Genomic DNA, 13,432 nt, shown 5'->3' with positions numbered 1-13,432 from the left:
CATACAGAACCTCCATTGACCTTCTTCAATGTGTCTAGATAAAAGGGAGAAAATTAGAATCCATCTCCTTGCCAAGTGCCACCAGTTATAAATGTACTTTATAGGGCTCATTATCCAAACTAATGGACTAAGGGCGACACCCTTGAAATGGACTTACCAGCACTGACAAAGCCAGCAAGCAATAATTCAGGAAAGATATGTAAATGACCATGTTTGCTATTATTATTATTTTTAATTATTAGTATGAAAAGATAAATTTACATTTGTCAGTTCTCTTAGAGGCCAGCGGCTTCTTCGGAAAACGCGCTGCAAACTGTGCTTGAAGCAAAACAGGGATGGTGTTTTTAAATTGTAGATCACAAAACCCACAAATACAAATGAAAACATTTTTAAACCTTGTGGAAATGAAACTCCATAAACAATATCTATGTACCATGAAAAAAACCACCCTGAAAGGTTAAATTAAAAAGGGGGGGGAAGGAAATGCAGTGTTCAGCCCCCTAAAGCAGGGGTCCTCAACCTTGGCAATTTTAAGACTTTAAGAATTCTAGGAGTTGAAGACCACAAGTCTTAAAGTTGGCAAGGTTGAGGACCCCTGCCATAAAGGCAAAAAAAAAAAAAAAACCAACAACAACTCCAAACTCAATCATTTCCAAACAGGCAACAAATCTGATTGGCCTTTGGTTACATTAGCAAAAATACAATTCTTGGTTTAATTAGGACTGACTGTAGATGTAAATACTTTATTCCTCCACTCCTTCTCTTTTGCATTACTTTAAGATATAAATGCAGACACCCACACTTCTGGGGACACAGGCCTTATCTGCAGTAATTGAGACTGTAGTCTTGGAAGGACAAATGTTAAGTTTGGGGATAGCCAAGTTTATTCATCCAATTCTGTGGGGAAAAATGCACGCGCAGCAAACTGCCATGCTTTCCCCCCCACAAACCTCATAACCTTTTGATACCCTTTGTCCCAATGAAGCAGCCAGAAGGTCATCCCCTTTTGACTTAATGCCTCACCTACTTAAATAGATAATATGCTTAAGTTACTTCCTATCTCTTCCTGCCTTTGTCAGTTCTTTCTCCTTTTGATCTATTGTATTTGTTTTTACCTGGTCTTTGAACAGGTAATATGTTACTAGAAAATAGTTGCTTACATGAAGACATTTTCCAATGAAGAAACCTTTGTCAACATTTAATGGTAAAGCCTATGTATGTAACAATATATAAGAAGCAATAAACTCAGAGTTTGTCAAGCTGTGCCCTGCAGCTTCAAACCTCTGCTCAAGACATGCCTGTGTCTTTTTCTTAGCGTCTTACACAATTCCATCACTTGGTTCAACCGTTCCTTTGGACCAAGAGACCTGCCAAACAGAAAGCTGAAGGATACAAAGATGGAACATTTGTATCACCCAGAACACGAAGCTCTGTGGGCAACTTTCCAGATCTTCTTAGGCAAATTAGTGCCAAATGGGAAAAATCAGAACCAGACCTTAAGTTCTAGTTAAGCTGATGTATTGCCTATACAGAACTAACAGTCAGCACTATATTGGCACTAGATAAAAGTCAATGGAATTCAGGAGGGGATGGACGTAAACCGCTTGTGAGAACATAATGATTCTAGGCTGATTACTCTATTGACTCCGCCACCAGGCTCTACCTGTCCTTCTCCTAGTTTGAAGACCCCTGGGGTAGAGGATGGCTACATTCCCTATTCTTTGGGTCCCAGTTCTGTTCTGCATAGGAGGTAATGAAAACATTGATGGGAGTATTAGTCCACTAAAGGAGCCCTTTCTGAAGCTACTCCATTCTCCTAATTCAGGGATCTCCAATCTTAGCAACTTTAAGACTTGTGGACTTCAGCTCCCAGAATTCCTCAGTCAATTCTGAGAGTTCGAGTCCACAAGACTTAAAGTTGCCAAGTTTGGAAACCCCTGCCCTGGTTCTATACCTAGAAACCAAAAATGAAAATTAGGCCTAGATCCATTCCCTGTCTTGTTTATCATATGATACTTAAGTAACCCAACTTCTGGTTAAGGCATTCTAAAACATAACATTTAGTTTATAAAATTAAGTGCAGATGTCATGCTAAACCTAACCACCCAATGCTTTAGCACAGAGGTGCCCAAAAGGTTGGGGACCAGTTCTATGAAGAGAGGTTTTTCCACGACCCAGAGAGGGCATGGTTTTGTGTGCTGCCTCCATCCTGTGGATGGGGCTTTCCTTGTTTGTGCGGACCCGTTGCTGGCATGATGTGGTCCGGTACTACTCCACGGACCGGGGGATGGGACCCCTGCTTTAGCACACTGAACAAGCTGCTCATCTTTTGGTGCTTTGCACCATCCTATTGGTATAAATCTTGCAGCCCCCCAAACATCAGTTGATTTGGTTCCAACTTTAAAAAAAAAAAAAGTTGCTCCAAAGCCCAATACTGGTGGAAAAATAATTCATTCTAGGCTAAGAGGGCAGCCTAGTTTATGACAACAATCTACCTCAAAACTCATTAAAGCCTTTTCTCTTAGAGTGACATGCATTATCAGCAAAGATTAATCTGATGAATCTTTAGGAGAGCTTCATTTTTAAAAATGCAATAACAGAGGGCTCTGTTGTCATCTGATGAAAATCAATTAGAGTAGGTAAGGCCACAAGGAAAACTAACATCACTCATCACCAGACCCCCGGCAACTGAAATAATCTGTCTTCCAAGCTTGGGTGATCAGGAGGCTGCAGTAATATCAGAGGGAAATTAATTTAGTTTCTTTATTCTAAACCCACTTTCCTAGATCTGGAGGACCTATACACAAATTATTTTTAATCAAGGTTGATGTGTCATTAATACCAAGGAAGATCTTTGAAGAATCGTTTTTTTAAAAAACGAAGACCCTGGCATTTTTCATCTCGGGGTTGCGTTTATATAAAAAAAGAGAGACGGTTACCTCTTTGAAGACTTACCTTCTAAGTTCTTTGTCTACCACAAGACACTTTATGGAATGCCGGAGGCAATAGATCCCACCAAATACTGCACACATCCTAAAGGAACGTCAGAAATTAAGAAAACAAGGCATCAGGTTTAGAGTGTTTTTAGGTCTATATTTTTTTTTCTAAAAACAAGAATGTTCACCTTGATTTATTTAAAACACTTAGTGAAATAGGAAGCATTGAAACAAGATGCTAATTCTATACAAATGTTTTAGGAATAATCTCCTGGGCATATTTGCATATTACGTGAAGGGAAAACAGGGTAGAGTCTGAGCAAATAATCTTGGTTTAGAGCTGGTTTGCCATCTTGACTTATTTGGGTCCATTTAACAATAATTGTGGACTTGTACATAACAAGAAGTTATCCTTGATGGTTTGGTTGGCTGCTCTCAAGGAAAGAGGAATGCTTTGCAAGCAAACCTTGTTTGTTCACATCATGATTTACTAAGCTAGGATTCCTAGAATACAGTGTGATGCAAAAAAAAAAAAAAAAACCCAAACCAAATATGGCGAGGTTTATTTAAGGAAAACTTGTATAGGATGTCGAAAAACTTAAATATATGCCATCTGAATTCTTGGGAGGTTAAAAAGCAGCAAAAAAAAATAAAGGCTAAGTAACCATTAAAACTTTGTATAATCACAAATAATATTTCATTCAAAACTTGGCTTGGGGAATACTGAAATTTAGTTTCTTTCCTGAAGATCATGGTGAATATAACTGAGAGTCAACTTTGAATTATTTCAGTTCTAAGTGAACAAGTGAAAGAAACAATGACAAGATGGGCGAAAAACTTTGGCTATAATATAGAATTAGAAAAATGGCAAATGTTATGGGAGAGAAACTACAAATTAACAATGTCAACTTCATATAAAGAAAATCTGTATAAAATGTTTTATAGATGGCACCTGCCAGCAGCAAGATGCATATGTGGTTAGAAAAAATATTGGGTGAACAAGTTGATTTTAAATCTGAACTTTTTTTTACTAGGTGTTATGCCTGAAAAGACTAATAAGCAGCAATTATATTTAATCTTACACATCACCACAGCAGCGAGAATAATTTTTGCACAATACTGGAAGAATGAAGGATTGCCACCAGAAGAAGAAATAACCAGGAAAATATTGGAATGTGCAGAGATGGAAGATTAACTATGAGGTTGAAAGATAAAGAAGATACAGACTATTATCAAACTTGGGACCTATTTTATTGTTGGCTAGAGGAAAGAATGAAGGATTAGGAATTGAACATGTATTAGCATAGCAAACTCCAGATAACTCGTTGATTGGAAAAATTAATATGTTTATGAAAAAAAAACTAATAAAATCTTTATTTTAAAAAAAGAATTATTTCATTTCTCCTCCCTAGGGCAAATTCTATATTTTTACCTTAATCAGTTTAAAAATTTGCCAGCAGAGCTGTTAACGATAGTCAGCATTAACTAGAGCAGGGATCTTCAAGGCATGCTGACTGAGGAGTTCTGAGAGTTGAAATCCACAAGTCATAAAAGGGCCAAGTTTGAAGACCCTGATCAATGATCAGAACCCACTTGAAATGACTCTTTCAGGTGGAGGTAGCAGCAACGCAATGAACATGGGCTACCAAGTATCTCTAGAAAGCTTTTAATAAAAATGTAGGAAGAGCAAACCGGATCAAACCTATCATACTTGCAGTCTATCATACTTGACTGTATGAATTAATGCATTCAACTAGAACAGGGATAGGCAACCTTGGCTCTTTTATGACTCGTGGACTTCAACTCCCAGAATTCCTGAGCCAGCCATTTTTCATCTGTTCTGAAGTCTCTCAACTTGATTGACCATGGTTCGTTCAGACATAGCTTACTGGATAAATCTGATTTCACACAATGCGGCTATAAACCACACATGAAGCCAAATCCAAAGCTATCAGATTACCCCTAATGTGAAATGTCTATGTGCTTACATGGGTGCAAATGGGGTAGATGATGAAATGTTGTGTCATGACCGCGTGGTGCAAATGCTTTGACTTACAGACTTGTGCCCAAAATCGTTAACAGTTATGGCATTATTTACATGTTGATGTATTAACACGTTTTGACTTCCTTGAAGTTTGTTACATTAACAGACACAGCTGATTAGGCATTGCAAATGTCTGTGTCTCAGTAATGGCTACTAGTGGCTTTAGATCAGGGGTGTCAAACTGCTGGCCCACGGGCCGGACGCATTACGACAAAACCACCCCCCGCCCCATTGTTGGCAATGGGGAAAAAGCTCCAATACGTCGTGCGACGTCACGTGACGTCGCGAGTTTGACATGTCTGCTTTAGATTAAAAAAAGCACCAACCTGCTCTCAGTTAATAAAGCCTGGTGGTTCCACCTCCCACTGCAAAACTCTACTGATTCACCAGCCTGCTCTTAAAATAGCCTCTTGGACTATATAGATTGTCACCCCAGATCCCTGGCTGGAGAACAATAATCAAGATCAAGTGACAAATGATATGGCAGATGCTGGAACAATGCCTTGACTTCAATAAAGGTCCCTCTCTCAATTAAAAGAAAGGTCACCAAATGCAAAAAAAAAAAAAAAAAAAAAAAGAGTGACTTAGCAGCTGAACACAAAGAGAGGCAAATACTACAGATGGCAACACCACATAAAGAAGTTGGACCTTTTTTTCCCTATAAAATATAAAAATAAGTATTTACAAAAGTGAAATAATCAGGTTTGTTTCTCACATAATAGGAGGCAGGGACTTTGGCAATTCGACACAGCAAACTAAACCTATGTGTTTGTTAAGAGAAACATCTGCTGAAAGTAATAAAACGAGCAACTTATAGCAAGTTACAATAACAGCAAAAGCACTTAGTAATTTTCCCCCCAGTTAAATCGCTGCTTCTTTTTTTCTGCCACATCCAGCTGAATCAACAAGTTGAAAAGCTGAACCCCCAGGATTATTTTCATATTTTGAAGATAAAGTAATAAAAGAGCCTTAAAAGCCTATGGTTTCTGTTCCTGATTGGCCTGCCGCTGAAAATAAGCCCAAAATGTTCTTCTCTTGCCTACTTAGCCAGGACAGAAGACTGAACTTGTGTTCATCAGTTACTCATGTTTTACAAACCAGATTTCCTCTACTCCATGAAGCTTAAATGGGATGGACCTCAACTCCCAGAATCCCCAAACCAGTAAGACTGTTGGGAGAAGAGCCTAGCTGGGGGGGAAAAAACCTATAAAATTGACAATCTCTACTCTGAAACTTCCCCCCATTCCTTGTTCTGAGCGTAGGATGGAATGGATGAATGAACGCCACCAGTGGCGAACGCCATCCATGGATGAACATTATGCACACACCAAAAGCATACACTATAATCCCAAAGGTGCTTTATCAAAAGACAACTGGACTTTTTTTCCTTGAAGAATGTTTCATTTCTCAACAAGTTCTGACTGAAAGGTGGAGGATGGAAGGATTTATTATTCCTTGCAGTCACCTGGTCATTAGTATTTATTTATTTATTTATTTATTTATGAGACTTATATACCGCTTTAAGTGCAAGCACTCTCTAAGCGGTGTACACCAGTAAGCAATGTATATATATATTTACATTGCCCCCAACAATCTGGGTCCTCATTTTACCTACCCGGAAGGATGGAAGGCTGAGTCAACCTTGAGCCGGTGAGATTTGAACCGCTGACCTGCTGAACACAGTTAGCTAAAGTGGCCTGCAGTACTGCACTCTAACTGCTGCGCCACCTCGGCTCTTCCTGAGAGTCGTTGAGGCCACTTGGAGGTTTATCTGTGCCCTCAGGGACACCTGAATAGTGCAAATGGGTGTGGAACCGTCTTGAAACTGCTAAAAGGACTGTGTTGTAAACAGGAGATAGGTGGTGAGAGAGGGCTATGTGTGACTGCGAATCTCCAGAGACATACACTAAACGTCCCATGATGTAGACACAAAGTGACTTTAGCCAATTGCATCCTTGGATGATCTTCCTCTAGGAAGGATTAACCAGCAACACATGAAGAATTTTCCCAATTATTCTCCATGAATTGGGCTAGGACGAGAACGAATCGATGAGCGTCATGTTTGCTGACTAGAACCTCATTAAGTAACAAGATGATTCAGTTCACACATTTCACAGTCCGTACTTTGTTAAAGAAGCCTCAATAGATTGAGTTGACATAGGTTAAGGCAGAAATCTTGATTTCCAAAGTCCAATGTTGGGTTCACGCATCCTGAAAAAAAAAACATATCCCCATTCTGGCTTGGGGTACAATGAACTAAGATTACATGTACCCTAACCAACCCCCTTTTCTTTGCTTTTTGTATCGGACTTCTTTTGATGAAATGTCGACAGCTTAAAAATAGCTAGTGTTCGAGTTATAACAGTTAGTGACCGTTCAGAGTTACAACGGCACTGAAAAAAAGCAACTTATGAGCATTTTTCACATTTACGTCCTTTGCAGCATCCTTGTGATTGGAATGCTTGACAATTGGTTCATACTTACGACGGCTGCAGTGTCCTGGGGGGGATCACGTGATCCCCTTTTGTGACCTTCGGACAAGCAACGTGAATAGGGAAACCAGTTTCACTTAACAACCGTGTTACTAACTTAACAACTGTGAGGATTTGGTCGTAAAACAGGGCAAAACTCAACAAATGTCTCACTTAGCAACAGAAATCTGGGGCTTTTGTATATCATCTCGAGGGCTTCTGTCAGGAAACACAGAAAGGGGGTAGGAGTTGGGATTTGTCATTAATATGCTCTTCTTCAAAAAAATTGGAAAAATTGAAATCTACTGTGACAACTAAACTCATTATCGTATCAATGGTTCCCCCCCCCCTTCCTTTATTTAAAGTAGACTTAACTCACAGGCTGATTTGGCTGGATCCCAAGTACAAAGGACTTCTGATTACTATTAACCCTAAATAGACATTTAAACTGATATTCTTCTAATTAACTGGCTACTGTCTCTGCCAATAATTCCACCTCTGTTGAAAGATCACGCCTGCTGTGCACTCCACTTCAACTCTGCCCTGTTGACATCAAACCACATTACAGCTAAATTAACAGTTGTGAAAATTTTTTGCCCTGCTAGTCGCTTCTCTGCTCCCCTGGCCCTCTCCCCCCCCCCAGCCTTCAAATGCCATTTCAATTTCTATCGCGGCAAAAAAAAAAGAAAAAAGAAAAAAATGAAATAAAACCAGCCACTGCAATTTCTAATACAACAGCACAACAATGGGGCCCATTAATAGCTGAACCTCTGACAGCACATTGCCATGATTTATGAGTTTGTGTATAATTTGATTATTCTATTAATTCTGCTGATTACTGCCAGAGCTAATCCAGTGAAGGTCACTCCCTAAAATAAATCTTCATTACTCTTCTGCAGAAAATAACTGCCTCTAACGGGTTGTTTTCTTTAATTAAAACATGAATGTTACAAGAAGCTTCAGGCTTGGCGTGTCTGGTGCTGGGCGGGAGGTTGTCACCGCAGCCTGGAGAGTCTCTTTGGATCAGAACATTTGGAAGAAGGCAATAAAGACAATTAAAATACTTCCTTATCAGATACCTTCAAGTTCAGCACAGGTAATCCTCGGCTTACAACGGTTTGCTTAGGGACCGTTCAAAGACACAACGGCACGGGAAAAAAAAGGGACTTGGGACCGTTTTCCACGCTTGCGACCACTTTCATAAGTGTGAAAAATGGTCATAGGTCACTTTTTTCAGTGCCGTTATAACTTCAAACCATCACTAAATGAACTGTTGTAATTTGAGGACTACCTGTATCCAACAAGAAACTATTTAACCAAAACAAAAACAAAAACACCTCAAAGTATTCTGAATGGCATTTTCTAAGTAACATTTCCCTCACAACAGATTGTGAAGTGGCACTCTCACAAAGGCCTCTGTGTGCTCAGGAGGCATGTTTCAACACAAAGGTTGTTTTCAAATTAAAAGGCCTGTTCTGTCAAAACTTGAGAAATAATATGGGCAAGGACAACAAAAGCATTCCATAGCTTTATTAACGACAGCGCTCACTGATCTGTGAATAACCAAGAGAAAAAAAGTGAAGATTATTGAGTTACTTTACCAATCTATCCATCCATCACTGGAGAGCAGGTCTCAGACGTGATGGATTGTCTCACTTCACTGATATTTGTCCCAAACTAAGATTTGCTCCAAGAAAGGAAGGAAGGAAGGAAGGAAGGAAGGAAGGAAGGAAGGAAGGAAGGAAGGAAGGAAGGAAGGAAGGAAGGAAGGAAAGTTTTAGCTTCCTGGGGACTGCAGCCAAGAAATTAAAAGACGCTTGCTCCTGGGGAGGAAAGCTATGGCAAATCTAGACAGCATACTAAAAAGCAGAGACATCACCCTGCCAACAAAAGTACGTTGAGTCAAGGCCATGGTTTTTCCAGTTGCAATGTATGGCTGTGAAAGTTGGACCACAAGAAAGGCTGAGCGCCAAAGAATTGAAGCCTGTGAACTATGGTGCTGGAGAAGACTCCTGTGAGTCCCCTGGACTGCAAGGCGATCAAACCGGTCAGTCCCAGAGGAGATCAACCCCGACTGCTCTTTAGAAGGCCAGATCCTGAAGTTGAAACTCAAGTGCTTTGGCCACCTAATGAGAAGGACTCACTGGAGAAGAGCCTAATGCTGGGAAAGATGGAGGGCAATAGAAGAAGGGACGACAGAGAATGAGGTGGCTGGATGGAGTCACTGAAGCAGGAGGCGTGAGTTTAAATGGGCTCCAGAAGATGGTAGCGGACAGGAAGGCCTGGAGGAATGTTGTCCATGGGGTGGTGATGGGTCGGACACGACTTCGCAACTAACAACAGTTTAGATACCATTCAAAGTTACAGTGGCACTGAAAAAAAGTGAGTCGCAACCAGTCCTTGCACTGACTGTGCATCTGTCACAACATTCCCATGGTCATGGGATCAAAATGAGGTGCTTGGCAACAAAGACGTTCCTGTCCCACCCACTAAGTTTCTTCTTTCTGCAGCTCCATGTGAGGCTACCACTCTGCTCTCCCCTCTACCTTCCGCCGTGAGATGCACACAGAATGCAAATTGGCTCTTTAAAACTGGTGATGAAGATTTTCATCATGCTTGAAATTGGGTGCCATTTATTATTAAATTGCCAATTAACACCTCTGCATATCTGTAAAGTCAAGAATACACCAGACGGGGAGGTCTTATGTTTGTAGACGGATAGAACTAACACATTAAAACATGCGGGCTCGTGATTAAATCAGCCTTAATGAACTTTGGATCTTCAAATAGGTGGTGGCAGGGCCAGGATTGTCTGGGGTAATGGGAAGAAGTCTAGCATGGCTGGAGAAGACTGGATTAAAAGATTTATTTGGACTAAGAAACCAAGTTAGCTAAGATTCTCTACTTTTCGCTAGCTATCTTTGGGGCCTGAGTTATGTACAGTGGTCAAACAATAAAAAAAAAAACAGAGAGGTGAGCATCACTCTGACATACCTTTGCTGGGACTTATTTTTCAGCTGTGAAGAACGCAGTGCATTGGGGGTGCTTGGTGTTCTCTGAGCTTGGTTCTTTTGCGGCAGACATTTCATTACCTATTATCAGCTAGCACCAATGATGTTTCCTAGTTGGATCATGAAATGTCTGCAACAAAACAACCAAGCTCAGAGAGCACCAAGGACCCCAAGTCGTCGTCGTCGTCCTCCTCCTCCTCTTCCTCCCTCCAACCTCCCTGCCTTCTAGCATTGATGATGTTCCCTAGTTGGGTAATGAAACAACTTCATGAAACAACCAAGCTCAGAGAGCACCAAGGACCTCAAGTCGTCGTCGTCGTCCTCCTCCTCCTCCTCTTCCTCCTCCCTGCAACCTCCCTGCCTTCTAGCATTGATGATGTTCCCTAGTTGGGTAATGAAACAACTTCATGAAACAACCAAGCTCAGAGAGCACCAAGGAAGCCACAGTTCAACCCCGAGTTTCTAATCACAACCATCTGATCTTAACTGTGCTCGGGCTAAACCTTGCGAATCAGCATTGTGTTATTATTCTTTAGAATACTTCCGTGACAGATAAGTGATTCAGAGACTTTTCTCTAAGCATCAAGTCCTTTCTTTTGTACTCTAGAAACATGCAAATATCCTTTTGTGTGGTTTTGGGGACAAATAGGGCAGGAGACAAGAAAAACAGCCTCCAGGAAGAAAAATAGTTGATTGTCCCTCTTTTGGAACAATGGAATGCTTTCATTTTTATTGCCAAATGTATCTTGAACCCCACCATAAAGTTGTCAGAAGTCCCCACCTTCCACTGAAGGGAGACTCGTTCCATCAAAGGAAAGGAATCCAAGGATCCAATTCACTCAGACATGAAAAAGAAACCCATTCATCAGGAAGAAACTACGTATTGGTTAGATCTGCAACCAGGAATGAACGGCAGAGGTGAAGAAACAGTGACTGTCAGGGCATAAATTCCATTCTGATGAGCTCTACATCTAAAAATGGGCACCTTTGTTTGTGGAAGTTACAGAGCAATATGTCTATGGAGATTCATCCAGGTCCTGGTTGTCCCAAAGGTGCCTTTTTAAGAAGCAACTGGACTTCCTCGTTTGACTTTGAAAACGTTTTGCTTCTCATTCATAAAGCTTCTTCTGACTGGTTGGTGGGGAATGGAAGGATTTACAGTAGTGGCCAAAATTGTGGAAACCTTTTGGGAAAAGTGTATTTTTGAGGTTTGATGGCTAATAGCGCCACTTTTATTTTAGAGTAGTACCATAAAATTATACATCAATGAAAAGATAATTTAATCAAGAAGATAATGCAACATAGCTTGTTCAATTATCTGTACTGTATTCTATGAAAAGTGATAGCCAAATAACCAGAAAAAGGAAACACAACTTGCTTAGGTTGATATCAGGTAGCTTTCCTTCATCTGATTGTAGCCAATGAGCATGAGCATTTAGAGAGCCAATCAGGTGCCATCTTGTTTTGGCAATGAGCCAATCAGATCACAGTAGGATTCAGTTATCGATGTCCTGTATTGAAGCTGAGAGGAGGACATGTGTCAGTGTGTTATGCGATCGCTCTCAAGTTGGTTGGGATTTTTTTTTTGCATTCTTTCATTTAGTCAGCTTGTAAAATGTAATAAAATTAAAGTAATGATGCAAAGAGTTGACTGGTCGCCCAGAAAGCGATGTAAAATATTATTATTAAGTGAACAAGGCTACAGTTATAAAAAAAAAACTAGAAGAAAAATGGGTCGAAACTTAGCCAAAGGTGGCATTTCTACTGTACACTTTTCCCAAAAGGTTTCCACAGTCTTGGTCATTACTGTATATTCAAATGCAAATGGCCAGCATTTGGAATATAAATCCTTCCATTCCCCGCCCTCCAGTCAGAGCTGAAGAAGCTTCTTGGATGAGAAGCGAAATGTCTTCAAAGAAAATTTAAAAAAAGTCCAGTTGCCTCGTGAAAAAAAGCACCTTTGGGGATTACAGAGCAATAAAAAAGGAGACGTCGTTTGGCTCACAACTGCTTCAGAATAACTGCTGATTTTACATGACCCTTCAGGGACCAACACAGTTCTCCAGAACATGGCAGAGTTGATACCCAGCTCATTCGGAATGCAAGGATGTGACTTACAGATGTCTTTGAACCGTTCACATAAATATGCATGTGTGCCATTTATAACGGTAGCCTTGATGAGAACACCCAGGATAACTTGAGTGCAAGGAACGGGGAAGAGGGTTACATTAAAACAGAATATGAAGAGGCGGTTAGAAATCACAGGGCAAGTGACACCTTATTCCAATAACTTGGCGATAAAAAAAGGGGAGGCTGTGATGTATTAATACCACTTTACAAGGCCTTGGTAAGGCCACACTTGGAATACTGCATCCAGTTTTGGTCACCACAATGTAAAAAAGATGTTGAGACTCTAGAAAGAGTACAGAGAAGAGCAACAAAGAAGATTAGGGGACTGGAGGCTAAAACATATGAGGAACAGTTGCTGGAATTGGGTATGTCTAGTTTAACAAAGAGAAGGACGAGGGGGGACATGATAACAGTCTTCCAGTATCTCAGGGGCTGCCCCAAAGAAGAGGGAGTCAAGCTATTCTCCAAAGCGCCTGAGGGCAAGACAAGAAGCAACGGATGGAAACTAATCAAGGAGAGAAGCAACCTAGTACTAAGGAGAAACTTCCTGACAGTTAGAACAATTAACCAGTGGAACGACCTGCCTCCAGAAGTGGTAAATGCTCCAACACTGGAAGTTTTTAAGAAGAGACTGGAGAGTCATTTGTCTGAAATGGTATAGGATTTCCTGCCTGAGCAGGGGGTTGGACTAGATGACCTCCAAGGTCCCTTCCAACTTTATTATTATTATTATTATTATTATTAGTAGTAGTAGTAGTAGTAGTAGTAGTAGTAGTAGTAATAGTAGTAGTAGTAGTAGTAGTAGTAGTAGTATATTATTATATAATGTACAGGCAAAAA

The 13,432-nt window shown here is 40.5% G+C and overlaps 1 protein-coding gene across 2 annotated transcripts in view; it reads right to left on the bottom strand.

The window, feature by feature from the left end:
* Positions 1-13,432, bottom strand: part of CHM (CHM Rab escort protein) — a 54,184-nt gene that overhangs the window by 14,232 nt on the left and 26,520 nt on the right. The window contains exons 9-10 of one of the 2 annotated variants that reach the window (XM_039331753.1): positions 7,105-7,191; positions 2,992-3,033 (exon numbers count right to left, since the gene is read on the bottom strand). In XM_039331753.1, coding sequence (XP_039187687.1) covers positions 7,143-7,191 — 49 coding nt within the window. In that variant the 3' untranslated portion in view covers positions 2,992-3,033; positions 7,105-7,142. Of the gene's footprint in view, positions 1-2,955; positions 3,034-7,104; positions 7,192-13,432 lie in introns of those variants that run through there. The other variant, XM_039331745.1, reaches the window with a different exon arrangement.

Source organism: Crotalus tigris, unplaced genomic scaffold, assembly GCF_016545835.1.
Source record: "Crotalus tigris isolate CLP2741 ecotype Arizona unplaced genomic scaffold, ASM1654583v1 scf7180000017622.5263843, whole genome shotgun sequence".
Classification (NCBI taxonomy): domain Eukaryota; kingdom Metazoa; phylum Chordata; class Lepidosauria; order Squamata; family Viperidae; genus Crotalus; species Crotalus tigris.
This window is presented reverse-complemented; position numbering and strand designations above follow the sequence as displayed.